This window comes from Cucumis sativus, chromosome 3 (genome assembly GCF_000004075.3).
Source record: "Cucumis sativus cultivar 9930 chromosome 3, Cucumber_9930_V3, whole genome shotgun sequence".
Lineage (NCBI taxonomy): Eukaryota > Viridiplantae > Streptophyta > Magnoliopsida > Cucurbitales > Cucurbitaceae > Cucumis > Cucumis sativus.
The window spans coordinates 27,624,420-27,652,309 of NC_026657.2; the positions used below are offsets into that span (position 1 = coordinate 27,624,420).

At 35.2% G+C, this 27,890-nt stretch overlaps 5 protein-coding genes across 5 annotated transcripts; 3 read left to right on the plus strand and 2 right to left on the minus strand.

The window, feature by feature from the left end:
- Nucleotides 1-480: 480 nt before the first annotated feature.
- Nucleotides 481-3,586, plus strand: LOC101218332 (50S ribosomal protein L1, chloroplastic). Its single transcript, XM_004149678.3, has 7 exons — nucleotides 481-978; nucleotides 1,220-1,399; nucleotides 1,499-1,553; nucleotides 2,320-2,447; nucleotides 2,587-2,670; nucleotides 2,780-2,905; nucleotides 2,996-3,586. Exons 1-7 carry the CDS (start codon nucleotides 619-621, stop codon nucleotides 3,131-3,133), a joined length of 1,071 nt encoding a protein of 356 aa, XP_004149726.1. The 5' UTR covers nucleotides 481-618; the 3' UTR covers nucleotides 3,134-3,586.
- A 532-nt stretch (nucleotides 3,587-4,118) lies between these two features.
- LOC101218092 (RNA polymerase sigma factor sigD, chloroplastic) lies at nucleotides 4,119-7,495 on the plus strand. The gene is made up of 5 exons (XM_004149677.3): nucleotides 4,119-4,675; nucleotides 5,167-5,397; nucleotides 5,476-5,616; nucleotides 6,211-6,411; nucleotides 6,896-7,495. The coding sequence occupies exons 1-5, from the start codon at nucleotides 4,217-4,219 to the stop codon at nucleotides 7,172-7,174; spliced, it is 1,311 nt and encodes a 436-aa protein (XP_004149725.1). The 5' UTR covers nucleotides 4,119-4,216; the 3' UTR covers nucleotides 7,175-7,495.
- Nucleotides 7,496-8,101: 606 nt separating this feature from the next.
- LOC101217857 lies at nucleotides 8,102-11,354 on the minus strand. Its single transcript, XM_011653463.2, has 5 exons — nucleotides 10,830-11,354; nucleotides 10,225-10,302; nucleotides 9,907-10,006; nucleotides 9,575-9,717; nucleotides 8,102-8,586 (listed from the first exon to the last, which is right to left on the minus strand). The coding sequence occupies exons 1-5, from the start codon at nucleotides 11,166-11,168 to the stop codon at nucleotides 8,377-8,379; spliced, it is 870 nt and encodes a 289-aa protein (XP_011651765.1). The 5' UTR covers nucleotides 11,169-11,354; the 3' UTR covers nucleotides 8,102-8,376.
- Nucleotides 11,355-12,350: 996 nt separating this feature from the next.
- On the plus strand, nucleotides 12,351-15,732 carry LOC101220937 (receptor-like protein EIX1). The gene has a single exon (XM_004149689.3). The coding sequence runs from the start codon at nucleotides 12,449-12,451 to the stop codon at nucleotides 15,512-15,514; it is 3,066 nt and encodes a 1,021-aa protein (XP_004149737.1). The 5' UTR covers nucleotides 12,351-12,448; the 3' UTR covers nucleotides 15,515-15,732.
- Nucleotides 15,733-16,570: 838 nt separating this feature from the next.
- Nucleotides 16,571-26,721, minus strand: LOC101217619 (notchless protein homolog). Its single transcript, XM_004149675.3, has 13 exons — nucleotides 26,398-26,721; nucleotides 23,384-23,465; nucleotides 23,175-23,264; nucleotides 22,966-23,091; nucleotides 22,465-22,592; nucleotides 20,652-20,851; nucleotides 20,107-20,170; nucleotides 19,640-19,750; nucleotides 18,789-18,926; nucleotides 17,858-18,000; nucleotides 17,728-17,782; nucleotides 17,340-17,396; nucleotides 16,571-17,245 (listed from the first exon to the last, which is right to left on the minus strand). Exons 1-13 carry the CDS (start codon nucleotides 26,554-26,556, stop codon nucleotides 17,162-17,164), a joined length of 1,437 nt encoding a protein of 478 aa, XP_004149723.1. The 5' UTR covers nucleotides 26,557-26,721; the 3' UTR covers nucleotides 16,571-17,161.
- Between the last annotated feature and the right edge of the window lie 1,169 nt (nucleotides 26,722-27,890).

Consider the following 27,890-nt stretch of genomic DNA (forward strand, 5'->3'; position numbering starts at 1 on the left):
TTTATTTTTAAGGAAATAAACCACAAAACAACACCATGTGTTACAGAGAAAGTAAACAATTTGAAGTAACTTTCAACGCCTTAGATGCAAGAGAGTGAACCAAGCTGGTTTACATGGGTGGGAGAAGGTGAACATCAACAATCTCATACACCATTGACATGCACTCCTCCTTTATCAAAAAGAGACTCTACTAAGATACAATGGATGTTGGGTGACTAAAGATTGTAAGGCCATCACAGATAGATAAGTAGTGATCCAGGAGTCTCAGCAACCTTCTACCAAGATATGAATCAATAACCAATCCATTAATCGAAAACGAACTAGTTTAATTCCAATAACCCATCCTTGACCAACAAAGTATATATTTTACCACACACACACACAAAAAAAAAAAAAAAAAAAAAAAGAGTTAAAATGGTTGAATTTACAAGTTAAAGAAAAAGAGGCAAAATTAATGGCCACAAAAATTCCAACAATCCAATCGAACAAATTGGCCCCATTTCTACCTCTTATCATCTCCACAATGTATGGATAGAGAGACCCATTTCCAAATCCAAATCCAAAACCCCAACTTCATGCGGTAGAAGAAGAAGAACATCCCAACTTCACTCTCCATCAATGGCAGCCTGTACTTCCACTCCTCCTTCTTCCCTAATGCTCACTTCTGCTTCTTCTTCTGTACATCCCCCCCAAGACCTAGCTTCCTCTCTCGTTTCTTTCAAGGCCAAACTACAAATTTCCACCATCAAATCCTTCTCTTCTTCTAACTTCCTCTGCAGATCTAGGAGATCACCCGATTGGGTATTTCTTAATTTTCAGAGACGAGCGAGGCAGCATGTGATCGTTGCAGCTTTTGCCGCTGAAGCGAATGTCGCCGAGGTGGAAGCCGAGGAAGAGGAAGGGGTGGCCGCGGCGCCGACGGCTACTGCGCCTAAACCTAAGAAGGGGAAAGCCGCCTTGCCCCTTAAAAGAGATAGGGTATGTTCCAAAATCTTTTTCATGGCTACTCTTCGATTTGTTTTTCGATTTGGGTATGGTGATTGGGTTGTGGGTCGTGTTCTATTTCATGGGTTGTGCTTGGAGGAGCTTGTTTTTCAAGCTTAGAAATGGAGGGTGTTTAATGATCATTTCGGTGGTCTATTGGCTTCATTTTCTTTGGTTTTCCATGTCGTTATTTCATTGTTGATGTCTGAATTCAATTTGTTGCATGATATGTCAGAGGAGATCAAAGAGATTCTTGGAAATTCAAAAACTGAGGGAAAACAAAAAAGAGTATGACCTCACGACAGCAATATCTCTGCTCAAGGAAATGAGTAGCACGAAGTTTATAGAATCAGCTGAAGCTCATTTCCGGCTCAACATTGATCCCAAATACAATGATCAACAGCTGAGAGCAACTGTGAGTTTTGTTTTATGATCCATTTACTGTTGAGGGAAGTTGTAACTTACAAAGAATATGGATATCATTACGTTATTTTGCTTTAATGCTTTTATGCAGGTAAATTTGCCTAAAGGAACTGGCCAAACTGTAAAAGTAGCTGTTCTTACTCAAGGTAGTTACTAGTTACTTTTAATACTTGATGGACTCTATCTCTCTCAAACTATGCTATGTTCTTACATTTTAACTAAATCCACCAAGTGGAGTCTCTGTCTGTGGCTAAAGCCTTGTTTGAGAGTTGGGTTTGAAACAGTTTTATGTTTTTTTAACAATAAGTAGTGTAAATGTGTTCCAATAACTATTTCCAAAACTTTTTTTTTCTTTACACTGATGACTTGATTTTTTTCAAATAAATGAAAAATCAATCACGAATAAAACTAATCTGTACGTTCCCTTTGATCACTGTTCTTAAAAATAGTTTTATGATCAAGAAACTTTTTGGAGTTATCTTCATGGTGAATTCTAAGCTAAGTTTGGGATGATTGTACCATAATTTGAAGTTCGCACCCTCGAGTTGAGGCCCCCATGAATCTAGACTAGGGTAAAGTTCAGTCTTGTGGCCTTTGATCTTGGTCGAACTGAATTTTATGTTTTTATACATTTAGATTCCTTTATGCATAATTTGAAGGTTGCACCCTCGAATTCGGCCCTAGGAGTAAAGTTGGAACGATGAGTTGTTAACCCCGCTATTTGTTTAGCCCAAGGTGTTCATGGGGCCCACAGCTAAAAGATATCAATTTCATGACTTATTAACTCCTTATAGGCCACATGCCTAAACAATTTCGCAGACTACATAACTCAGCTCTGTGCCCCAATAGTTGCTTGTTAAAAGGATTTTACTGTTTAGGGTGTGATCCTAAAAAGTTCAAAGAAATACACAGGTGAGAGATTCGATGAAGCAAAAAATGCTGGAGCAGATTTGGTTGGTGGGGAGGACTTAATAGAACAGATAAAAGGAGGATTTATGGATTTTGACAAATTGATTGCTTCCCCAGATATGATGCCTAAGGTATTCCTCAGACTGCTTTACTTCAATCGTTATTTCAATTATTTTATCATTGATGTCAATTACTGATTACCTGTATTACAAAGAGTAATAAAACAATATACTTGATTTTCATATTTTAAGTCTTCTCTGCTCATGTCAGGTTGCTAGCCTTGGGAAGCTCCTAGGACCACGGGGCCTGATGCCTAATCCAAAAGCCGGTACTGTGGCGACCAATTTGCCTCAGGTATCAATGATCTTCTTCCTGTACCTGCATTACATCCAGATTTCATATCTATTGATTAGAAAAATAAATTCAGAAATTTAGTTGAACCATTGGGCATCACTGATTTCAGGCAATAGCAGAATTCAAGCAGGGGAAAGTTGAATACAGAGCAGATAAAACTGGTATAGTTCATTTACCATTTGGAAAAGCCAACTTCAGCGAAGAGGACCTTCTCATAAACTTGCTTGCTGCCATAGTATGTTCTTGCCTTCTCTCTGTAGCTGTTAGTCTCTAGAGAACAGGTCTCACTCATTTTTTATAAATCATTTTCTTCCAACTCTGACAGAAATCAATAGAAACCAATAAGCCATCAGGTGCAAAAGGTGTATACTGGAGAAGTGCTCACATATGCTCGTCGATGGGGCCTTCAATTCGGTTAAATATAAGGGATATGCTGGACTTCAAACTTCCCTCGAGCGCTTGACGAATAACAGACCTGTAAATTCCTTCTGTTTGTTGAATCAGCCTCAGGTGGACCCACTGGGTTATAATGATGCCCAAATGTGAGCAGCATTGGAACCACTATGATAGAAGAAACTAGGAAGAAGAGCGAGGAGACATCAGATAATTATGATTACACAGCAACAGGCAATACTGCATAGTCTTCTATACTGACTCACTTTGTATTGATGGTGTTAAGTTCATATCGATCTACTACACTTTGATTGACCTCTCTTGGGTTTTAAGGGGAAAAAATGATGAATGTACTGAATTGTATTGACCAGTTGCTGCTCTTTTCTGTGGCATATTTGGAAAGTGGTGGTTCTTGTTGGTTCTGTCATAAAGGGTCATTTGCAAATACAGTTCTATCGATCTAAGTTAATTTCATATTTTGACATGCAAATATGGATGACACATGTGATCAAATTCTAAATTCTATTCTTGTTTACGTGCTTTCCATATGTAAATATGGACTTAGATCATCCCAAATTTTGATAAATCATATTCTCAGGCTTCTAGTTTTCTATTTTTGAGCCTTGAAACTTTCTTGCCGTCAAATATTGACTTCTCTCAATAATTTTACTATGGAACAACAAGCCCTTTGTAATCATAATTCACATTCTTATTACAAGTTGAGAGTGTTTGTTGACTTGAAATTTAAGTTAAATAACATAACTTTAACAATTACTACAGAAGTTTGTTTATTTATTGAAAAATTTCACCTTATAAATGAGAAGTTAATAAAATAACTCCATTCTACACACTCCTTGCATGTTTAATATATTTTGGAGTAATTCATGTATGTTTTTGCTTGTTGAACTCCTTGAAGGGCTAATCTTGATGCTAAATCTATTGACTTGGCCGATTTTTTTTCACACCTTTTTTTTGTCCAAGGATGCGAACGCTTCAATAACATCCGCAAACATTAACATCCAAGCTTTTAATCCTTCTATCCATTTGCTACAACAAAACTTTGGTGGTTATACAAAAAAAATCCCAAATGCTAAAAAAGAATCCTAACTTTTAAAAGCCCTTTTCCATTCTTCCTTCTTGCCCCTCTTTGCTTATGGCCACTACCAGCAGCTTATGTTCATTACCTGCTCAATCCCCAACTCTCCCATCCATTTCTCTCTCCTCACTTCCATCGCTCAAAACCCATCTTCCCCAACAACCCCATTTCCCCTTTCCCCCTTTCTCCACCAAATTAGGACCCAACATTATCAGCAATGACACATTAACCCTTCCTCCGCCGCCGGAAGCGGCTGTTCTAGCGGTAGAAGCGGCGGGAGAACATGTTCTGGTGGAGGCCAAAGGGTTTTCTGAAGATTGGAGCAGCAAAAATGTTGAGAAAATGGAGGAGAGTTGTGTGGGTGATGGGACTGTAGCTTGGAAGAAAAAGAGAAGGAAAAGGAGGAAAGAGGTAGGGGTGAAAGCTGAAGAAAATTGGATTGCCTTGTCCAGTGGCCCCTTGAGACCTGGATATTTGAGCCCAAAAGAAGAAGCAGAGCTTTGTCTTTGTCTAAAGGTTGGTTTTAGAAAAGATTTAATGAGTTTTTTTGTCCTTGTCTGTGTCACATTGCCACCATTTACTTCATTAAGGAGCTTACTTGAGGAGATCAGGTAAATGTATGAAAAACACTGCAAGAGTCTCTTCTTTTCCCTTTGTTAATACGTGAATATATGTATTTTCTTCTTTATAAAGTGTTTTTGAGGTATCCTAGAAGAAGAAGAAGAAAGAAGGCTTCTTATTGTGTTGTGGTTTTAAATGCCAGAACTTCAAATTCTTTGTTTTGTTCTCCATTTTGGTTATTGTTGTTAAGTTTTCACATTGTATGCCAAACTCAATGTATGCGGCAGAATGCTAGTCTATATTCTTGAGAGAGGTCAAAATGAAATTGAAAATTTAGAGGCTTAGGAACCAAGATAGATTTAAGTCTTTTATCCTTTAGATCATGTAAAATTATTTGCCACGTTAATATATAAAGGAAAGCTCTGCGTATCTTAAACTCTTAACAGGAGGCAGTACTGCTTGAAAACGTGAAAACTAGAATCATGGAAACTCAAGAGCATGAACCTACAAATAAGCAATTGGCCATTGCAATGGGCACCAAATCAGGGTGTATAGATAGAATTCTTTGTAGAGCAAGAGAATCAAGAGATCGACTCATTCGATGCTATAGCAAACTGGTGATTTCAATTGCTGCTCCATATCAAGGCAAAGGATTAAGCCTTCAAGACCTCACTCAGGTAGGTTGTTGCACGTACTCTTTTGGATTATTGTTTTCTGTGGTTTATTTTGTTCAAAGGGTTTGTTTGTTTTTGTAGGAAGGGAACATTGGTCTTCTTAAAGGAGCAGAAAGATTTGAACCAAATAGAGGACATAAGTTATCAACTTATGCTTATTGGTGGATAAGACAAGCTATCATTCGAGCCTTGGATAAAAAGTCAAGACTTGTTAGACTGCCGGTAAGATACTGACTCAATTGCTCATTTTTCTAATTCTAATTATCATATAGAGGGTCTAGAGAAGAAGCTTCAAATCACAATAAGTTTTTGAGAAAAAGGTAGCATTTTTTAATACATTGCATATGAATACAATCCATAACCTGTTCAGTTATAAACCTCATCGTAGGCTCTACGTATATTGGTAGGTTTTGGTGACAAGCTTTTTATTGGGTCATATTACTTTATTGGAGCCCTTTTTGTGGTTTACCTCCATTTGTTGACTTTATTTTTCGTATGCACTTGTATTATTTCATCAGGTCAATTGAGAATTTTAACAAAAAAAATGAAAAAGAAAGTTCAGTTGAAAAGATAAACAAAAGTAATGAGCAGCAAACTAAGTTGGATTAATGACAAGACTCATAGAAATCAATAAGGTAATAAGTAAGAGACTTTTGTTATATCACCTTTTAACAAAATGGGGAAAAGTAAATCTGTTTCGAAGATCTGTTTTTTTTTATTATTATTTATTTCCATAACGTTCTGTTTGCTGAGAAATTTAAGCATGGGAAAGTGAGTTGGTAATAACTGAATGCATGGGTAGCTCGCCGTGTTCAGGGTCACATGGGTCAGATGGTAGCAAGAATAGCAGAAGAGAATAATCATCTTGGCATAAAGTTATCGAGACCTCCCACCAACAAGGAAGTTGCTGAATCTCTTAAAGTCCATCTTTCAACCATAAGACTAGTAATGGAAAGGAGCAAGCGCCCAATTTCAATCAATCAACCAGTAAATGACCGAAGTTGCTTAACTCTGCAGGTACTACTGTTCTCTTACTAGAGGGGATGCCCACATTTTCATTCTTCTTTATACGTATTGCACAATGACAACATCTGCAAGGAATGTCACGTATGCAATTGCCTTTTGATCTTTAGGAATCAGGATTTACGATTTTAGTCTCTTTAATGTTCATAAAATTAGTAATCAATGACATTTCCCACATGCTCATCTACAAGTATAACTAAAGTAATGCCATGCTCTTATCTCCTCTGTTCAACATTTCCAAACGAGAGGTTGAACATCAAATGGATTGCATACCAATAAGATTGGTATACTTGGGGTTTGCTTATTAATATTGGAACGAACTAAGTTGTTAGAAGAAGTTCAAATAATTTTATTTGGCAACTGCCTTAATCCTAGGTAGATAGCTACCACAGAAAATAGTAGTTAACTTCTATGGTTATGTTTTTGTTTCAGTGACTAAGATATGATGTTGAAACAATTCTTTGTCAATGTTGTGCAGGAGATCATGCCTGGACCAGACAATTTGACACCAGAGAATATGGTAATGAGAAAACTGATGAAACAAGAACTGAAGAGGCTTCTTAATACTCTTAGCAAAAGAGAAGCACGCATATTGAGCTTATACTTTGGCCTCAATGGAGAGATTCCTCAGTCCTTTGAGGAGATAGGCAAGTCATTGAATCTCTCTCGAGAGACAATTCGACAAACCAATATTGCCACATTGTCAAAACTAAAGAAGACCGACGTTCTAGACTATCTTAAAGATTATCTAGTGTAGATATTTCAAGCTATGATAAAAAGTTACAAGTAAAGATTTGATTGGATAGACTATTGAAGGATGTTGAAGAGTATTAATTGTATGCATCAAGATTTAAATCTATCTTTGGTACATCAAAGGAGTTATATGGGCTGCAAACAGTTGAAACGGATTTGATCGATATATGTAGAAGATCGATCGAGTAACTGGTCTTTTGTTTGCTGGTGTAAATAAGAAATAAGAAACCAAATCAATTGATGTTTACTTGATGTATTGCCTTGTTTTGTAAAATTAAACATGTTGACTTAAAAGTTTATGATACAATTGATAGTTGCTTGTAGACACTGTATCGACTAAGTGCATAATCCTGGAAAACGATATCGAGCCTGTGGCAAACAAATTTTGAAAATTTAGATTTAGATTTTTCTTTTTTTCTTGGTTCATCAGAGATTTGAATCATCATGTTTGGTTGGCTGCAAGGCCAACACACACACACAGTTGTGCCAAGGACTCTGTTGAATCAAAGCTTCTCAATATATCCTAAATCAGCCGGATTTTTACTCATGCATATATACAAGGACTCTGTAAGTCAAATCTCCTACGTGATATCCTAAAACGTCATTTAATTACTTTTGATTTTAGTTCACTTTGATCTTTTCACTTTCAAATTTTTCATTTGTAAACACATTTCAATTTTTGTTCATTTTAGTATCTGAACTTTTTTAAAAAATGTTTAGTTTAGTCCTTGTATGTTCATTTTTGTTTAACTTCCAAATATTTAAATAGTCATTTTACAAATTTCAAAGACAGAAAATAAACATTTTACAAGTACCAATTTAGTAAATTAAAATAAATAATTTAAAAGTGTAGTATTGAAGAGGGTAAGACAAAAACATTTTGAGACGACACTTTTCGGAAGTATTAGGATCTAAACATCGTTTTTATTCCTTTTGACAAACAAGACGATCACTTAAAATGATTAAATAATGAGAGTACAAGTAATCATATTTTTACCGTTGAAAGTATATATACAATAGCGTCAAACAATAAGTATACACATAACAATTATCCCTACAGGAAACTACAACCTTTTCTACTACCAAGAGATTTAGGACAGGAAATAATGCATTCGGCTCTTACACTGACATACATAAGAGAACATAAAGAGTATAAACAAAACAGATGGGAAGGCTTCATCTGATAAATTTCAAAGCTCTGTATTCCTATTCTGGCCTGTGTAGATTATGTAGGATGTATAAAGAAGCAGAAGATAGGAAAATGCAAACCGAATAACTGAGTAGATCAAGACCTGTTGCTATTGTTACCATCTTGCTTCTCTCGAACATTTTCACTAAAAGAATCATTACAATAACATGTCCAACTTTTGTTTTCAGCTCATCAAGAGAGCTAATTTTCATCCATTTTGGCCTCTCCTGCAACCAATTAACACCAAATTATAAATGGGGTCCAAGAGGGAAAAGAGAACCATTGACCACAAAAACTAAGCTCATAGTCCATTCTCTGTTCCAAAAGTTTCAAGACAATACAACCATACAAACACCACGATTTCCATCCTCACTGAATAATGTACTAGCAATAATTTCCCTCCATAGACCATATCAAGCTTACAGAATCTAGTACTGTTGGAATCTTAGATTTTCTTACGGAATTCAAGTTCTAGCTTAGAACCATTCTAATATGATGATAGGAGTCGTATAGGGTGTTTTTAGAACATTATGTTTTTAGAACATTATGGGTATATTAGTAGTTAGCTATTGAGGTTGTTTTGAATCTTTTGATATTTGGAAATAAATATAGGGTGGGGAGGGAGTAGCTAAAGCAATATTTTGGTTGAGTGAATGAGAGTTTGAGAGGGATTTCAAGAAGGTAGGATTCAAGTTTGTCAAATTACTTGGCAATGTTATAAGTTTTTCTGTCATTTACATTTCAACATAGTCAAGTTTGTTTTGGTTCCTATCATGAGTATTGTCAATTTTCATCAAATGACTTGAATAAATATAAAAGATCAAATATTCCGTAAATAAACTTAGGTTCTTTCTTGGTACAGGGCCTAATGGTTATTCAACACAGTCAACTATATCTAAGCTTCAGGGCTAAATGGGAATCTTTTTTTAGGTAAGGAGTCTAGCTATTTAATATGATATCATACCATAAGATCAGAGTTCAACCCTGAAGATTCTATTTCCTTCCTAATTGTGTCAGGATTTTAAATCAAATTAATATCTAAATCCAAAATATAGGAAGAACTAAATAATTTCAAACCTATCAACTTAAATATCCACTAACGATTTAACATTCATCTAGATGAAAGCAAAGTACTGGTAAATGCACGCTTGAAGGACAACATTAGTGATATTCTTAAGGGTAAACAATAAAAAAATTAGCAACTCTTTAATTTACCTTCAAGGCAAACATCCCAAACAGTGAGGATCCTTGCAGGGCACGATCAACAGAAGGAGGTTCATCAGGAGACACATTACTGATAAACAATCCATAGAGGCCCATCCCAAAAATTAACATGACGGTTCCAGCAAGATATACATCTGCATGAGGTTGCAATTCATTATTGTTTAATGAACAAGAGAAAAGGATCCATGACATGTGGAGTTCATTTTTTTTACAAGTAATAGTAACAATGTAACAAAAGAAGGAAAACCCAAATCATGTTTTTAACAAGAATATACTTCCAGCACAAAGAAAAGATATAGTTAGTGAATGTCCAAGGACCCTACCAATAGCTTCAACAAGTCTCAGAACCATTTGTCCGGTGTGAATTCCTTTGACACAGCTTGACCAGTAAACTTTATATGCATCACAAATATAAACGCAGCCCTTCAGACAAGCTAAGAGTAGTCAATCTACACGTGCAATTAAGTATCACACAAAAGAAAATGTTCGAATAGAAAAATGTGTGGACGATTTATCTTCAATAGATATCCAGAACGTCATCCAAAAGGAATTCAGTTGCATAGTTAAAATAATTTATTATAGTACATAGTATCCAAAAACTTCTGTAGTGAACTAGTTTTAAGGAGAGCTGAAGAAAGTACATTGAGAAAGCACAAGAATGAACCCGCCAGTGAACCCCCAACCGCAAACAGGGCCAAGAAGCGGAAGTCAAAAATAACCTGCTTAACAACAGACGAGACAGGTAACAATCATTAGGTCATTAAAGAAGTGAAAGAATAGACTAGAAAAAGAAGAAATCAACGTCGGATAGAAAATCCAATTTTCTAACTGCTTAAGTTTAATTGGAATATATAAGAACTATCAACGTCGGTTAGAATGCTTTGAATCTGTTATCTAGCAAATGACTAAGTACAGAGTCCGGCTGAATTGTATTTTCCATATTTGTTATTTACGATTTTGATACTAGATTTTGAGAATTGCACAATATAAACTACTCTGTAATTCTGTGTCGTTCTCTATTGTTTTCTTTATTCGTCGATTCCTTAACACATTGGAACTTGAAAAAGCAAATCATTCAAAACTTCGTGTGCTCAATTGCAGTACTGTCAAGTAATAGAAACAGTATGTTTACTGAATAAATTCACAGGAAGTACGAACATTGAGCTTCAACAGGGAAACTAAGCAACATAAAAAAGAAAAGAAAAGAAAAACCCAATTGAAAAAGGAAAGGAAAAAGAAGAATCACCCTCTCAATTGAAGATTCAGCGGATTGCATAAAGCCAAGAATGGGGTGAAGAGAAGCAGAGGCAGGAGGAGTAGGGTTAGGAAATGCGTAAGTGAAATTAGAGTGAGGAGGTGTGGAGGGGTCAACAAAGGAAGGGGAAGGGGGAGTAGTTCCATTGGAGGAGGAAACGAGATTATCAGTGGGGGAGGATGATTTAGCAGATTTAGATTCGGAAGAGGAAGAGCTCAAAGAAGAAGAAATGGGGAAGGGGAGACGAGGAAAGGCGGTGGTGGGAGATTGAGGGCGGCGGAACCCTAAGGAGAGGGGGAATGGAAGAGGGGAGAAGGCAGAAAAGGCCATTAGAAAGGGAAATTGGAGTGATGGAGAAAAGAGAAATGGGAAGGAAGAGGATATTTAATAGGAAAGAAGAGATATTTTTGTATGGATGTTCTTCTTCGTCGTTCATCATCATCATTCAGTCAGATCTTCAAGCTTTGAAATGGACATTTTTGCGTCTCATAGTCTAAGCCCTCTGAGTATGACTGATTTTACCGCAAAAAATAGTGTCCCAACGAAGATAAAAGATTTATATTAGGAAGGAAAATCTTTTATCTTTAAATAATATCTCTATCTTTAATCAATATCATTTCTTGAAATAATAATAAGAAGAAACTTATTATTTCTTTTTCTTTTTGACAAAAATATAGAACCGATTGGGTATCCGAATTGGTTGTATTTTATATTTTTAAAGCACTGAAGAATTGAGGAATGGAAACCAAAGAGGGTGATTATGATGGATAACATACATAAACCATTTTGTCCGTATCCTAATGAAAATACGTTTTCCTATATATTTTGTTAAGAAATATTAAAGATACTAATTATTTTGCTACCTTGCTTAAAACTTTCCTTTTGTTTTAGTTACTATGTTATGGGAGGCCTCCTATGGCCTAATGATTGTTCTATTAGTCAACCCCAGTTGTTTTTTCAATTGAATTCTTTTTGGAAGTGTTCAAATATATTAACAAAAAAAATTGAAAGTTCATTATCATTTTTTAAACGAAGTGTGAAGTTAAGATGTATTTTCTATGATTTTAAACAGTTTGATTAACCCAGAAACAATATATATACTTTCTGAAATGGCCCCCTCAGTTTTCATCCCTTCTCTGTCTTAGCATAGAATAATTCTCTATGATTTTCACCAGAGTTTACAAAAAGAATGATCGATCAACAAGCAAGTACAAAGAAAAACCCGATATAATATAACAAAACTGTTTTACTAAGTTTTTGAATACTATCAGTCGTTGACTGTTTTTCACTGATTCGAACAATTAGAATAATTCCAAAACTCCCTAACTTTCTGCCATGGTTCTACCCACCTTGTTCAGCACACTATTAAATATACCTCAGTTTCAACTTCTCGTATGTTCATCTCATTTTATATTCAAAAAATTATGTTTGACTTTATACGAGGAATCATACATTAAAGATCACAAAATGGAACCCCTGTTGTTAGCCAAGAACAACATTAGCCAAGTACTATACCAGATGCTGTAGCGAAATCCATCACAAAAGAAAGAAAACCGGCCACATCAAAATTACCTTTCAGGAAGGTCTGTTTGATATCCTTAAGCTCAGCAATGGAGACAAGACTAGTTCTTCCCTTAGCTATTCGAGTTCTATTATTACTAACCATTGAACTTATCTCCAACATTTATGGAAAGTCTATTGAGTGTTCTAAACCTGACCGAGAAGCTTTGATTGCCTTCAGAAATGGTCTTAACGATCCTGAGAATCGACTTGAGTCGTGGAAAGGGCCAAACTGTTGCCAATGGAGAGGGGTGGGGTGTGAAAATACAACTGGAGCTGTTACTGCAATTGATCTTCATAACCCATATCCTTTGGGAGAGCAAGGGTTCTGGAATCTAAGTGGAGAGATAAGTCCTTCACTGACAAAACTTAAGTCTTTGAGATATTTGGATTTGAGTTATAACACATTCAATGATATCCCAGTTCCTGATTTCTTTGGCTCTTTGAAGAAATTGCAATACTTAAACTTATCAAATGCTGGCTTTAGTGATATGCTTCCTCCTAGTTTTGGTAACATGTCTAGCTTGCAATATCTTGATATGGAGAATTTGAATCTAATAGTTGATAATCTTGAATGGGTTGGTGGACTTGTGTCTTTGAAGCATCTAGCAATGAACAGCGTAGACCTTTCCTCAGTGAAATCTAATTGGTTTAAGATATTGAGCAAGCTTAGATATGTAACAGAGTTGCATATGAGTTACTGTGGTTTATCTGGTTCCATTTCTTCATCTCCAATGACACTCAATTTCACTCTTCTTTCTGTCATAGATCTATCAGGAAACCATTTTCATTCTCAAATTCCCAATTGGCTAGTGAACATCAGTAGCCTGACCTTGATCACTATGAGTGAGTGCGATTTGTATGGTAGAATTCCTCTTGGTCTTGGCGATCTGCCCATTTTGCGCTTGTTAGACCTCTCTGGAAATGAAAATCTCTCGGCGAGCTGCTCGCAGTTATTTCGAAGAGGATGGAGTAGGGTGGAAGTTCTTGTACTAGCTGAAAACAAAATTCATGGGAAGCTTCCATCTTCCATGGGAAATATGAGCTCTCTTGCTTATTTTGATCTCTTCGAGAACAACGTCGAAGGAGGGATTCCGCGTTCCATTGGCAGTCTTTGCAACCTAACCTTTTTCCGTTTATCAGGAAACTATTTGAATGGGACATTACCTGAATCTCTTGAAGGAACTGAAAATTGCAAGCCAGCACCTCCACTCTTTAACCTGGAGCACCTAGATTTGGCCAACAACAAACTGGTGGGGGGATTGCCTAAGTGGTTAGGTCAACTTCAAAATATTATTGAACTAAGTTTGGGTTATAACTCTCTTCAAGGTCCCATTCTTGGATTCAATTCACTTAAAAATCTGTCTTCATTGAGACTTCAAGCAAATGCGCTAAATGGAACTCTCCCTCAGAGTATAGGACAGCTTTCAGAGTTATCTGTTTTGGATGTTTCCAACAATCAATTGACAGGTACAATCTCTGAAACACATTTTTCAAACCTAAGCAAGCTGAGAATCTTACACCTATCTTCAAATTCTTTGAGATTAAATGTCAGTGCAAATTGGGTTCCTCCATTTCAAGTCAGAAACCTTGACATGGGTTCATGCTACTTGGGTCCGTTGTTTCCACTTTGGCTCAAATCACAACATGAGGTGCAGTACTTAGACTTCTCAAATGCAAGCATCTCAGGTCCCATTCCCAGCTGGTTTTGGGAAATTTCTCCAAATCTCTCTCTTTTAAACGTTTCACACAACCAGTTAGACGGACGACTACCTAACCCACTGAAGGTAGCATCCTTTGCGGATGTTGATTTCAGCTCCAATCTCCTTGAAGGACCTATTCCCCTTCCAAGCTTCGAAATTGTTTCACTAGAACTTTCAAATAACAGATTCTTTGGTCCTATACCAAAGAATATAGGCAAGGCAATGCCAAACCTTGTCTTTCTGTCTTTTGCTGATAATCAAATAATAGGTGAAATTCCAGACACTATAGGGGAAATGCAAATTCTTCAGGTCATTAATCTATCAGGGAATAACTTGACAGGTGAAATTCCTTCAACAATTGGGAACTGTTCGTTATTGAAAGCAATCGACTTCGAGAATAACTATTTAGTAGGTCCAGTTCCAGACTCTTTGGGTCAATTATATCAGCTTCAGACTCTTCATTTAAGTGAAAACGGATTCACTGGAAAACTCCCACCATCTTTCCAAAATATGTCTAGTTTGGAAACGCTGAATCTCGGGGGAAATAGTCTTACGGGCAGTATTCCTCCTTGGATCGGAACCAGTTTTCCAAATCTAAGAATTCTCAGCTTGAGGTCAAATGAATTTTCAGGAGCAATTCCTGCACTTCTAAATCTAGGCTCATTGCAAATTTTGGACCTGGCAAATAATAAGTTGAATGGTTCCATTTCAATTGGTTTCATAAATCTCAAAGCTATGGTTCAACCCCAGATATCAAACCGTTATCTATTCTATGGGAAGTACACGGGCATTTACTATAGAGAAAACTATGTCTTGAATACAAAAGGAACATTGTTGAGATACACTAAGACCCTTTTCCTTGTAATAAGTATTGACCTCTCTGGGAATGAACTGTATGGAGATTTTCCAAACGATATAACTGAGTTAGCTGGGTTAATTGCCTTGAACTTGTCTCGAAACCATATCACTGGCCAAATCCCAGATAACATTTCAAACCTGATACAATTATCATCGCTTGATCTCTCAAACAACAGGTTCTCAGGTCCAATTCCTCCTAGCTTGACTAAATTGACAGCGTTGAGTTATTTGAATCTGTCAAACAATAACTTGTCAGGAAAAATTCCCGTTGGATATCAATTTGAAACTTTTAATGCTTCATCTTTTAGTGGAAACCCTGGTCTCTGTGGAGCTCCTACAACTGTAATGTGTCAAAATACTGATCGTTCAAACGAAGGAAGAGATGAAGAAGAGAGCAAAAATCAAGTGATTGATAATTGGTTTTATCTGAGTCTTGGGGTTGGATTTGCAGCTGGGATTTTAGTTCCCTCCTGCATTTTTGCAGCGAAACGATCATGGTCGACTGCTTATTTCAAATTACTTGATGAAGTTGTGGGCAAGGTTTTTCAATCTTGACATGGAAGAACAACAGTTCTTGACGTTGATATAATTGAACAGTTTTCGACGTTGATATAATTGAACAAAGTTGTCTCTCTTGTTGCTATGATTCAGTTTAATGGGTGTAAATATCATTGCTCTATTTACATAAGAAACTGCCTTTCCATATGTACAGCACAGACATATATGTCTGCACTTCTATCATCTAATCAAATAGCTTACACGTTCATCCCTTCTATTGAAGAACGTTGCAACTCTCAATGCATGCCACTTTATCGTCATCAACATTTGTGCATCCCCTTCAAACGTTGTACTCTTCTACACTCATGTCACCTCTTTTTTCTTAACCTTAAACTTCACATCAATGCTTTTCTATTTTGGACTCTCCCTTTACTCAAAAGAGTAGAATTCTAGAACCATTTCTACATCTTCCGAGTGAATAATACATCAGTTTTATTTATCTTTTTCTTTTCTTGTGTTTTGGTTTAAGAAACAACTGGGAGAAAAGCGGCCATATGTAGTTCTAAGTATAGTATTTCCTTCATTATCTTGGATGAACAAGACTATGCGTCAAGACCATGCTAAAAATTGTGCCATCTTCCAATTGTTTTTTTCCACCTTGAGAATCGAGTTCACACCGTAACATTGATGAATCATTTGACCTAGAATTGTTTTGTAATTCTCACAATTGACAGTGCGACAAAAAGGCTTGGTGTCTAAAAGCCCAAGAACTTGGCAGAGAAACCATCTAAAAGGTAGAATTCTTTTTTTGGTGTACATTGACACAACCGACGGTACCAAAAGCAAAGCAAAGGAAAAAAAAACGCATTCCTAAAGAAACAAGAATGAAGATAATTAGACACTTCAAAGTCCAGCGCTTGATTAAATGAGAGAAACCTTGTCTTGTTTAGCATCATGAGGATCAATTGTAATTTCTTTCTTAGATGTCCATCTTTCAAAACAAGATCTAGTTCTAAAGGAGGCTCTAAATCAAAATATTTTCCAGCAACTGTATGTAACATTCCAAATAATAAAATTGTTCTTAGTTAGGATTAACAACCTCAGAAAGCAACATGGTTCCTCAACAAAACTCAACTAACATTAACTGATTCGGGTTGCAGTAATACAAATTTCAGTAGCTTCATCGTTCAAAAAATACCATTTGCAGAGAATAAAAATCTACATCCCAAATGGTGACAGCTAACAATTTATTGTATAAATTGGCATCTATTCCATTACTAGTCAAAAGGACATAATATGCAATGGAAAAAGAAAATTACAAATACTGGTGGATATGTTAACACAACACAAACTTGTAGAATATGACAAACCAGCCAAGACAAAGATTAGGATATCATGTCATGTACTGCATATTCTCCAGTTTCTGCACTCTGCAGCAGTCGTGCAAAGAAGAGAGTGAGCCAATAATAATGGTCGAGACCCAGCCCCAAATCCTGCTCAAGATCAGCAGCCACAGCAGAACCAAAATGTTAGTGCAAAACCCAACCTGTATGCCGGTTCTGCTTTCCATCCACATCCCTTTTGCTTGCCTTTATATCATTCAACACCTATATCCTTTGGCAGTATGATTGTGACGCATACATTCAGTGACATATTTTTACCGACTTCCACAATTACAATTGAATTAGCACCCTCAGCTATCCCCTAGCCCATCCATAGCTTTAATACTTTATCCTTTCCACCAGAAGCCACCTTCTCACCATCAGGACTCCAATCAACAGCAAAAACCTGCACAAAATCAAGACCTAACTTTAGAATATGGTGATGAGAGGAATGCATTAAGGGGAACCACGATGTGTCTAACAATATGATGGAACCATACCTCATCCGCATGGCCTGGAAGATCCTCTTTCAACTTGTGTGTTCTGATATCCCAAATCTAGACAAATAGAAATCAACATTTAGCCTAAAGTAGTACGGAGCAAACTCCTTGAGACACAAAACGCAAACCATAGAAATCAACTTTTAGCCTAAAATAGTATGGAAAAATTCCACAAAACACGCAGACAACTGTAAAAAAAACAGTAAATCTCCAGTGCACTTGTAAAACCACCAGTCCCTAGAGGATAGAGATACAACTTCAACCATTTGATTCATTTACAGTTTGCATTTGCATCTAAACAGAACATGCATCACGCACCAACTCAACTCAATGCATTCATTTTAGGAAACACTAGACGGATTAGGGCAAACATATACATCCAAAATACCTTCAGGGTGGAGTCTTTGCTGCCGCTCAAAAGAAGCCTACTATCAGCAGACCAACTGCAAGGGGAAAACAATAAATAAATTCAGTAAATTGAATGGTTAATTGAAGCACAGAAATTAAATGAAACAAACCTGATTTGATAAACAGGTCCTACGTGACCCCGAAAAGCAGCAACAAATTTTCCGGTAATGCCATTCCACAGTTTCACAGACTTATCAAAGGATGCACTGGCCACCCATTGTCCATCGGGTGAGAAATAAACATGATTCACAAGCTGAAAGTACGCAAGAAGTTTATGCTTCACTTATGAATGAGAACTCCAAAAAGGCTCAATGCACAAACTTTTTAAATTGCATACTCATACAAGCATATCCGTTTGACTTACATGGATAAACATCTAATGAACATGTTAATTCGAGTATGCTTGGGATATTATTTCGATAGGAAAGTATGCTAATGATATGACTTAAAGTCAATTATTTTCACTTCAAAACTTTTCCCGTAGCTTTCTTTCCTTCAACGGTAGAGACTTTACAATTTGACAAACTTAGCTAAGGATTCAAGCAAATCAATGATGGGAGGTGTACAAAAAATTTCATCTTGACTAGTCGATCAAATGAACAGTCCCAAAAAAATACATCATACCCTTATTCTTTTTCTTTTCTTTTCCTTTTTCTTTACAAGAAAAGATCAGCAGAACTTTATTCCTCCAAAAAATTCAGAGAACCTAAAGGAAAAGGGGGCAAGGAATCCCCTCCCTGATACAAAAATTACAAGAAGACCTTCCGATCTAGTTTGATAGAGAGAATGCTGACAGGTGTCACTACAAAAAATTGTTTCGGCTACTCCATTTCACCCATTAGAAATAAGAACTAGGACAAATGACCATGTCCAAATGGTAATGTTTATGAAGAGTTCTTGTGGCATCTAGTTCACAAAAGACTAGAAACATGGTAACATGGTGAAAATGCAGTTGATAAGAAGCAGGATGACTATGGAATGCCACAATTCATGTGTGATGCATGATATTCCAGGAAGAAAAACATTTACAAAGAAATATACCTGTTGATGGCCTGTCATACGTATCTTAGGTTGCTTGCTAACTGCAGGTTCCCATAGAAACATAGTAAAATCATCAGATCCTGAAACCAATCTTTCCGGAGCACTGCCTTTCATCTTATTATACCTTTCTAAAGCAACCTGCGAATCATGGAAGAAGAAAGTGCAAAATGAAATAGATAGTTAACTGATTAGAAACCAATGACTCCATTTAGTGACTATTTTGGTTTTTAAATTTTTTTAAAAAGAATAACTAATTTGTTTAGTTCAGTTTCTTAAAAATCATGTGTGTATGCCTTTTGTTGATAGGACGAAGAACAACTTTGTATGCATGTTTTTCCACTTCCTGAAAGTACTTTTGAAACTGTAGTCAATTTTTATTTTTTTAAAAAAATGAAAACTAAGACCCTGTTTGAGAAATAGAGTTTTGAATAACATGTATATTTGGCCCCAGAGTTTTTGGTCCTGAAAATTTTTAAGAATAAATTTAAAAGATTGCACTAATAATCTGATTCTATACATATGTGTTATGAACAGCTGAAGTTTCAATGAGAAGAAATGAAAAATGACACATGCATACGCATAAGGAGAGCCCACAAGAAAGGGAGACAGCCTACAAAAACGGCTTCCAATCCAACAAAATAAGACCTAATGGATAATTACAAATATATTGAACCTAATGCTGGACCACACCTCACTCACACTCACACCCTCTCAAAAGGCTTCACAAAAGTTTTCATTTCCATGTAAAAAAAAAAAACCATCATTTGCATAAAATTGTGTTTATACAAAATTGTTTCGTTTAGTATGAGAAAGGACACTAAGAAGAATCAGAACACTCCAAATCATCTTACCTTCTTCATTTCCTCTGGGGAAGAGAACTGTTTCCCTGTATGATCAAAAGCTCCTGTGCGGAGAACATATTCAGTGCTTAGTGCAAGAGAGTTAACCCAATGACCATGTCCCTGTCACAATACCAGATAGAAAAAAAGGTGCAGTATGAGGAACTGAACTACTCATTATGAAAAACAAAATAGGTCCAAATCAAATTCTCAAACATCGTTTGGAAAATGTTAAAAATTGAGAGGGCTTATCACTAAATAATAAATACAATTTTTTTCATTTTTCTTTATAATAAATAAAAGTGAACTCTGTATCGCAACTGTTAGATTTTTTGACTCGTAAAGCAACAAAATAGCCCTTCAGAAACTCACAAAGATGATCCCAAAAGGATTGAATAACTCCTAACGTATTTTAACCCAGAATAATAATAAATAATAATTTAAAAAGTTCATAGTACAGAAAGTGTTATGCAGCATACCTTCAATTCACGTATTAGTTTTCCTTGCTTAGTTTCCCAAACCTTAATAGTACAATCCTGAGAACTGGGGCATTTGAGAAAAAACATTTTGATTTCAGAATACAAGAAAAGTTGGAAATGCGATCAGTCTTCAGAAAAATTAACTGTAGCTCAATTGCTGACTGCATAGGCAATGAATGGTACCAAAAGTTAGCATTTCTACAGACTGAAAGAAGCAGACATTTTAGCCTTTAGTAGTACAAATTTAGTCCATGGTCAGTTATCAAACTGACTCTAAGCATGCACAGGTGTGAAGTGATTTTGTTTGCTATCAGATGTAAGAAGGTAGATCAGGCTCAAGTACACTATACGTAGATGTTCAAACTCAATGGCATCAAGAATGCTAGAATGCTTCCATAGTGGCTCCTCCCTCTCACTTTCTCACTTCATTTTTCATTTTATTTTCTTAAGTAACATAGAGAAATAAGGAACATCAGCATACCCTTTTTTCTATAGAAACAACCACTTCCATTGAGAAAAAATGAAAAAAAGGAACATCAGCATACCCTGTGTATATAACTCCATCTCCACCCCATTTGACGCAGGTTATTGCAAGAGTATGACCACTGAGACATATAACACACTTTTTCAAAGAAACATCCCATATGCGTGCATCACCATCCTTGCTAGAACTCACAAAGCGACGGCATGGAGCACTTAAATGCAAAGGCTCCCATGAAATACCAGTAATCCATTTCTTGTGGCCCTATAACATGAGTTTCAAACATAATTAATTATTTCACCCCAATAAACCTATAAATATAAAAATAATTTATATTTAATCATCGTTTAGGCATCAAAGAGTGATGAAAAATGCCACCATGATTTTAGGTTTTTCCTTGTCAATAAGAAAATAGAACCAATCTCTTCTGGTTGTAGGAAAAGAAACGGAGTAATAGTCTATTAACAAAAAGGAGAACAAACTAAGAGTCTCTAGTACACAACCCTCCCCAAAGAACTACAGAAGAATGCCCTTCCAATCAATAATGATCATTAAATTATGAGGAGGTTTTAGTTACAAAAAAAATTCCTGTGGCTCAAGCATTTCAACATTTACAGTGTATACCATTCCAACTATAATCAAACTTCTAAGCACTGTTTACCATAGAGCTTATATAAATTGTTTTGCTAACTAACAACCAACAGCATCTAACAATATGAATAGAAAAGACAAAAAGCAACAATGAGTTGAAAATTTGAAACTTAGTGTCCTACAAATTTTTTGATATCTACAAGTGCCTAATCCTGCTCACCCTTGGGCTAATCTCATAGGACAACCACCATACTCTACAATATTTTGTTGTCAAGAAAACATGTAGGATTTTATTCCAGATAGGTGGCCACCAAAGTTTGATTCTAACCACGGTGTAAACATGCCCTACAACCATTAGAACATTTAAAGAGTGGAAACATGAATACGATTAAATATTCATACAATAATAAAAGCATGCAGTTGAAAACTACTGCTCCTACTATACAATCTATGAACATGCCCCCAGAGTTTATTGCTTCAAGACATAGATGCTTCAATATGACATAATTTTTAACTCCAGACAGAAAACTTGAAAGTAACTGGGTACCTAGGGTTGCACAAACAAGTTTACTCAAAGAATAAAAGGTTGAAGTGACTTCAAACAATAATATTGGAACAGTTTGAAACCTTGCAAAGTTAAGAAGCACGGACATGGATATAAAACATAAATATGACACACCGCCATGAGTACAAGCACGAATTTTTGACAATTCATATGTAAAAAACCTAGGACACGATCAATACAAGGAAACATTTATTATAATATACATTCTTTAAAATAAATATCATTTTTATACAAAATAAACTTCAAAGTCAATAGGTTCAATACATTTATATGTTTAAAAATGATTTTCAGGCATTTAACTCTCAAAATTTATTCAAAGTCAAGTGTTTGATATGTGATTAACAAATTTAGGATATCCATTGTGCTAATAAGTGTTGGAGCGTTCAAGTGTCAGACATGGACATGCTAGCCAATGGTCAAACAAAGAAGAAAATAGAAAATTTCTTAGCTGCACAGAAATACATCAATAAATAAAAGTTGGGCAATGCAATGGAATTATTTCCACGATCTTTCTTTATAACTTGAAATCCACTGGTGAAATATAGAAAAAATATATCAAATTCCAGAACAAAAATACTCTTGAACAAAATAGCACACCATACAACTATAAAACTTAGAAATCGGATTTTGGTTTGTCTGGTTTGACTCTCGGTTGGGCAAAATAGTCATCAAACTTAACAAACATTTCAAAAGTACAGTAAATTATGGGAAAAGTCTTTACAGTGAGTGGATTGCCCAATGGCTTCCCCGTCAGCGGATCCCAGCAAAAAAGTTCCCCAGCTTTGCTCCCGCTTACAAGATGCTTCCCATCAGGAGACCAAGCAATAGAAAGAACCCAATTTTTATGCCCTGGGAGAAAGGAAAAACTTCCTGACTACAGCTTGATGTGTAGAAACTATGGATATTAATAAATGGCAAAGCAAACTAGTTCAAAAATGAAAAGAAAAAGAAAAAGAAAACACACAAAAAAGAACAAAAACAAAAATATGGCATTTTTCAAACCAAGGGCAGTGCCATAACAAAAATCCACATATGAACCACTATGATACAAAGTAGACATCTTTTACCCTCTAGGAATGACAAATATATACATATATACATCATATACCTTGAAGGAAGATTTGCATTGAATAAAATTAATAATAAAATTAAGTTTTGATATAGTATATTCAAAAGCTTCAATATCAGGCTAACAACTTAGCTGCATAGATGTGTTTCTTACCTGTACAGGTGAACAACGGTGTTTGCGTATTAAGGTCCCATAGTCGAACTGTAGTGTCACCTGAACCACTTGCCAACTGGCGTCCATCAGGGCTAAAAGAAACAGAAAGAACAGCTTCAGCATGACCTGAAGAAAAGTACAATGGGCTGATTAAACCTTCACAACAATAACCATATATAACTTAAAAAATAGGGAAACACAAAACGTACCAGAAATTGTTGCCGAACATCGACTAACAGGACGTATACGGAATACTGCTTGTGGCTGATAAACTACAGTAAGCACCTTTTCAACAGAAACTGCAGATATGTTCAAGAGAAGAAACTAAGCCCACGAGCCATAAAAATGAATTTTACCACCATTGAATGTAATCGATGGATAACTTTGTTGGAAAACGCTTTTTCAAGCAATCAATTACCTTTGTTCTTCTCTAAGTAGGCCCCAAGTGAAACAGTAAGCTCCTGATCAGATATGTAAAAAGCATACGGTAGCTTCTCCTCCTAAACAATTTCAAAACAATCTATTATTTTGGTATCAAACAACACCAAAATCTTTGGCATCAATGACAAAGTCATTTATGTAATTATTATCTTGGTCTTCATTCTTCTTCACTAGAGTCCTTTTATCTCATTAAACTCCTCTTGTGGCCTTAGTTTTTTTAGATGCTCTTCTACTTTTTCGTTCTTTATTTTCTTTTCTTTTTCTTTATGAAAGTTGGCTTTCCATAAATGAATAAATATATAATGAAGATAGAGAAGGGTTAAGTCCTTGATGATTACGAGAAGTTGAATTATCAAAAGCTAAAATACTTCGAAAATATGTGCAACTAGTTTCATTTTAGGAATAAGAAAGGGAAAATATTTCCCCACTAGCAACCTACCAATTACATCGTTCCAGAGAAATTTAAATTATCAAACTATTGTTGTGACCTCTGAGAACTTTTTAATTCATAATTCACATTCCTCCGACCCAAAAATAGGAACCTCTTAAAACCAATTCAAAACATTCCAGACCGCTTGATATTCAAAATTCAGCTAGTCCCAATTCAATAAAGCACCTTGTATCTGTTATCTAATAGGGGTTAAGAAACCTATTGGAAGGTTAGAAGGTTACGAGTCAGTTACTTTCTGTTCAAAAGAAGTTATAACCAAAGGGTTATTATAAATGCCCATTTCTTGTATCCATAATTATCCCTATGAATAAATAACATTTTCACAATTAGTGAAAGATTATACGGTATAAGATCTTTTTTCGACCTGGGCATTCTGTTTATGGCTTCCACGTCTGATACTCAACCAAGAGAAATCTAGTCTCCTCTATTCATTCTCACCAACGCTGCAGTCTCACCTCTATACAACTTGATTCATCCAACTATGTCCTTTGGAAGTTTCAATTCTTCTCCATGTTGAAAGCATACGAACTCTGAGTTCGTTGATGGTTCGAATATAGCTCGGACCGTCAGGATTGCTGTCCAGGCAACTACTTCTGGCAAACCATCATCATCAACCTCCACTACTTCTATGGTTGCGAATCCAATATATGATGATTGGATTGCTGAGGATAAGCTCTCATGACGTTAGTCAATGTAACACTATCTCCTGAGAAGCCCTAGCATATATTTTTTGATGCACTTCGTCCTATGAGTTATGGACTACACTCAAAAAACATTATTCTTCCAATTCTCAATCAAATATCGTTACGCTGAAGACAAATACAGTCCGTCGCGAAGAAAACTGATGAATCCATTGATTTGTATGTTAAGTGTATTAAAGAAATTAAAGATGAACTGACAAATGTTTCGATTACTACTCTTGATGAAGACCTGCTAATTTATGCGTTGAATGGTCTCCCTGATGAATATAATACTTTTTGCACGTCAATGAGAACTCGTTCACAATCAGTTTCCTTCTCTGAACTTCATAGCCTGATGAAAGCTGAAGAATCCACTATTCCTAAACAGACCAAAAGAGAAGAAATTCCCTTTCATGGCTGCAAATCTTGGATGGGACTCAAGGCAACATGATGTCAAAAATGTCTTTCTACGTGGAAAACTTAAAGAAGAAGTCTCTTTGCAACAACCTCAAGGATTTGTTCAACAACCAAATCTTGTGTGCAAGCTGCAAAAGTCTCTATTTGGTCTCAAACAACCTCCAAGGGCTTGGTTCGAATGCTTTACCTCTCATTTGTGAACTTTGGGATTTGTTGCTTCAATGGCTGATTCATCTCTATTCATTTGAAAGGTTGGACCATCTATTACCTATCTTCTTCTATATGTTCACGACATAATTGTGACAGGAAATGATGCCCATTACAGCTACTCTGTTGAGTCAATTAAAACTACAATTTGATATGACTGACTTGGGACTTGAAGTACTACAAACTACAGCCGTTATATCTGTTACACAGACAAAATATACAAAAGATGTCCTTCAACGTTTCAGTATGACTGGTTGTGAAACGTGCAACACTCCTATATCTCTCTCACACTCAACTGATATCACTGCTACAAAGCATATCATACCATGATTGTAGTATTGCAGTATTTGACATTTACTAGACTTGATATTGCTTATACAGTCAGTCATTTATCTCAGTATATGCACTCTCCAAACCTGAGTCACCTAACAGCAGCCAAAAGAGTTCTTCTTACCTTGCTGGAACATCAACTCATGGTCTACTGTTCAAGAAATTTTCAACTGGTTTGAACATAAATGCATTTTCAGATTCAGATTGGGCAGGCAACACATTAGATCAACGGTCAACAAATGGGTTTGCTATTTTTCTTGGTGAAAATCCAATCTCTTGGGTTGATAAGAAACAAAGTACAGTATCCAGAAGCTGAATATTGTGCTTTTTAGCCTTTACTGCTGCCGATCTCTATTGGATACGTCTACTACTCTGTGACTTACAAATATTTGGTAACCATCGTCCTCTTCTTTGATATGATAATAAATCAAAAATTCAGTTGGCTCACGATCCAGTTTTTCATGGAAGAACAACGCATATAAAAGTTTATTTTCATTTTATAAGAGAAAAAATCGTTCGAAAAGACATGCCTTCAACATGTTCCAACACAATTACAACTGGATTACATTCTTACAAAACCATTGACTTGTAAACATTTTTATTTTTTGCGATCCAAACTTATGACTCAAGTGTCATAAATTTGAGGGAGGATGTTATCTAATAAAGGTTACGAAACCTGTTAGAAAATTATTAATCGGTTTCTTTCTGTTTAAAAGAAGTTATAACCAATTGGGTTATTACAAATGCCCATTTCTTCTATCCATAATTATCACTTTGAATAAAAAAAACAGTTCCACAATTAGTGAAAGATTATAATATCGACGATCAAACAATTTTTTTTTAAAAAAAAAAAGAGCCAGTTTCCTCGAAACTTAATAAGAAAAGGTTGGTGTTAACGAAGCTTACATTGCTGAGTAGCTTATTGACCATCTGCTGAAGTTGCTGAGGCCCTGCATTTTGGGGAAGATACATGGGAGCTCCCAAAGGAGTGCCTTCGGGGTCCGTCAAGAGGATCATGACATTGTTGGTTGTTTCCCTATGCTCTATATCCATCTCGGTAGCCATGGATGACTTAGTTTCAAGCAACTGCGGAATTCAGGAACAAAGAGAAGGGAAATTTGAGCACAGTGTCTGCGAGCAAAATTGGAGCAAGCGAGTTTGAGGGTTTTGGGTTTTAGGGTTTTCAAATGGGGGATGTTTTATATATACATCCATACTTTTCGATGAGAATCATTTTATGCTAAATTGGAGAGAAATATAAAATATTAGGGCCAAATTCCAAAACCGGTCCTAACTATTCAAATTTAAAAATCGACCCCTCCAGAGGCCGTTTGGATTGAAGGATGGAAATAACATTGTTAAGAATAAATTATACCTCAAAATAGGATGTCATTCAATTAATTATAAATATGTTTGATTGTGCCCTAAATGTTATCAACTTTTTCTATGAATGATAAAGGAATTTTTTCAATAATAAACTATTTATACTCGATAGAATGGATCTTTTTTAAAAATAATATAAAATTTTAAACATATGTCAAAATAGATTGAGTGCAAAACTATTTTTAAAAGTAGGTGGGTTGAGGTGAAGTCGTGTACTCCATGCATAGACTCCATATATTCTATTTTTTTCCTTACTTTTATATATATATTACATTGGAGTCCACATTTTTTTATTTTCTCATTATTTATATAAGTGGGTCTCACACATTTCAGGTTTTCTCATTATTTATATATACATACTCACATATAATATAATATATATATTAAACATTCAAATTCTAAAAATATATTTCTTTTTATTAAATTAATTTATTATTTTTTTACATATATTTAAATATCTCAATCTTCAATTTTTCTTATTAATTTTTTTTAATTTAATTTAATTATTACTTAATGGAAATTATACACTTTTTTTTCCAATTTTCAATATTTTTTAAATCCAAATATTAACAAAAATATGTTATTAAAAAATATATTATACAAATAAAAATAGTAATAATAATAATTAAAAGAAGTCAAAGTTACTCAAAACAATAATAATAATAATAAATGATGCACGTTACTAATTGAATAAAAAAAATTAATGTGTGTATATTATATATATATTAAATATCTCAATCTTCAATGTTTTTTATTAATTCATATTTTCTAATTTAATTTAATTATTTCTTAACCAAAATTATATATATCTTTTTCTAATTTTCTGTTTAAAAATATATTTATTAACAAAAATATGTTATTAAAAAATATATTAAACAAAACAAAATAATAATAATAGTTGAAAGAAGTTGAAACTTACCCTAAAAATAATAATAATAACAAATTATTCGCTAAATTTTTTAAATTTAGTTTATAATCGAACCAATTCTTGTTTTTTTCCTTTTGTCATAAACATG

Excerpts from the sequence above, each read along its gene's own strand:
- LOC101218332 (XM_004149678.3), top strand. The coding sequence starts at position 619 with ATGGCAGCCTGTACTTCCACTCCTCCTTCTTCCCTAATGCTCACTTCT. Across the intron at positions 979-1,219 it reads TGCCCCTTAAAAGAGATAGG|AGGAGATCAAAGAGATTCTT; the intron begins GTATGTTCCAAA and ends ATGATATGTCAG. Across the intron at positions 2,906-2,995 it reads TAAACTTGCTTGCTGCCATA|AAATCAATAGAAACCAATAA; the intron begins GTATGTTCTTGC and ends CAACTCTGACAG.
- LOC101218092 (XM_004149677.3), top strand. The coding sequence starts at position 4,217 with ATGGCCACTACCAGCAGCTTATGTTCATTACCTGCTCAATCCCCAACT. Across the intron at positions 5,398-5,475 it reads GCCTTCAAGACCTCACTCAG|GAAGGGAACATTGGTCTTCT; the intron begins GTAGGTTGTTGC and ends TTGTTTTTGTAG. Across the intron at positions 6,412-6,895 it reads GAAGTTGCTTAACTCTGCAG|GAGATCATGCCTGGACCAGA; the intron begins GTACTACTGTTC and ends AATGTTGTGCAG.
- LOC101217857 (XM_011653463.2), bottom strand. The coding sequence starts at position 11,168 with ATGGCCTTTTCTGCCTTCTCCCCTCTTCCATTCCCCCTCTCCTTAGGG. Across the intron at positions 10,007-10,224 it reads CATTCTTGTGCTTTCTCAAT|GGCTGCGTTTATATTTGTGA; the intron begins GTACTTTCTTCA and ends GCTTGTCTGAAG. Across the intron at positions 9,718-9,906 it reads GAGACTTGTTGAAGCTATTG|ATGTATATCTTGCTGGAACC; the intron begins GTAGGGTCCTTG and ends AACCTCATGCAG.
- LOC101220937 (XM_004149689.3), top strand. The coding sequence starts at position 12,449 with ATGGAGACAAGACTAGTTCTTCCCTTAGCTATTCGAGTTCTATTATTA.
- LOC101217619 (XM_004149675.3), bottom strand. The coding sequence starts at position 26,556 with ATGGCTACCGAGATGGATATAGAGCATAGGGAAACAACCAACAATGTC. Across the intron at positions 23,265-23,383 it reads CTACTTAGAGAAGAACAAAG|TTTCTGTTGAAAAGGTGCTT; the intron begins GTAATTGATTGC and ends ACATATCTGCAG. Across the intron at positions 17,397-17,727 it reads GCAAAGACTCCACCCTGAAG|ATTTGGGATATCAGAACACA; the intron begins GTATTTTGGATG and ends CTATTTGTCTAG.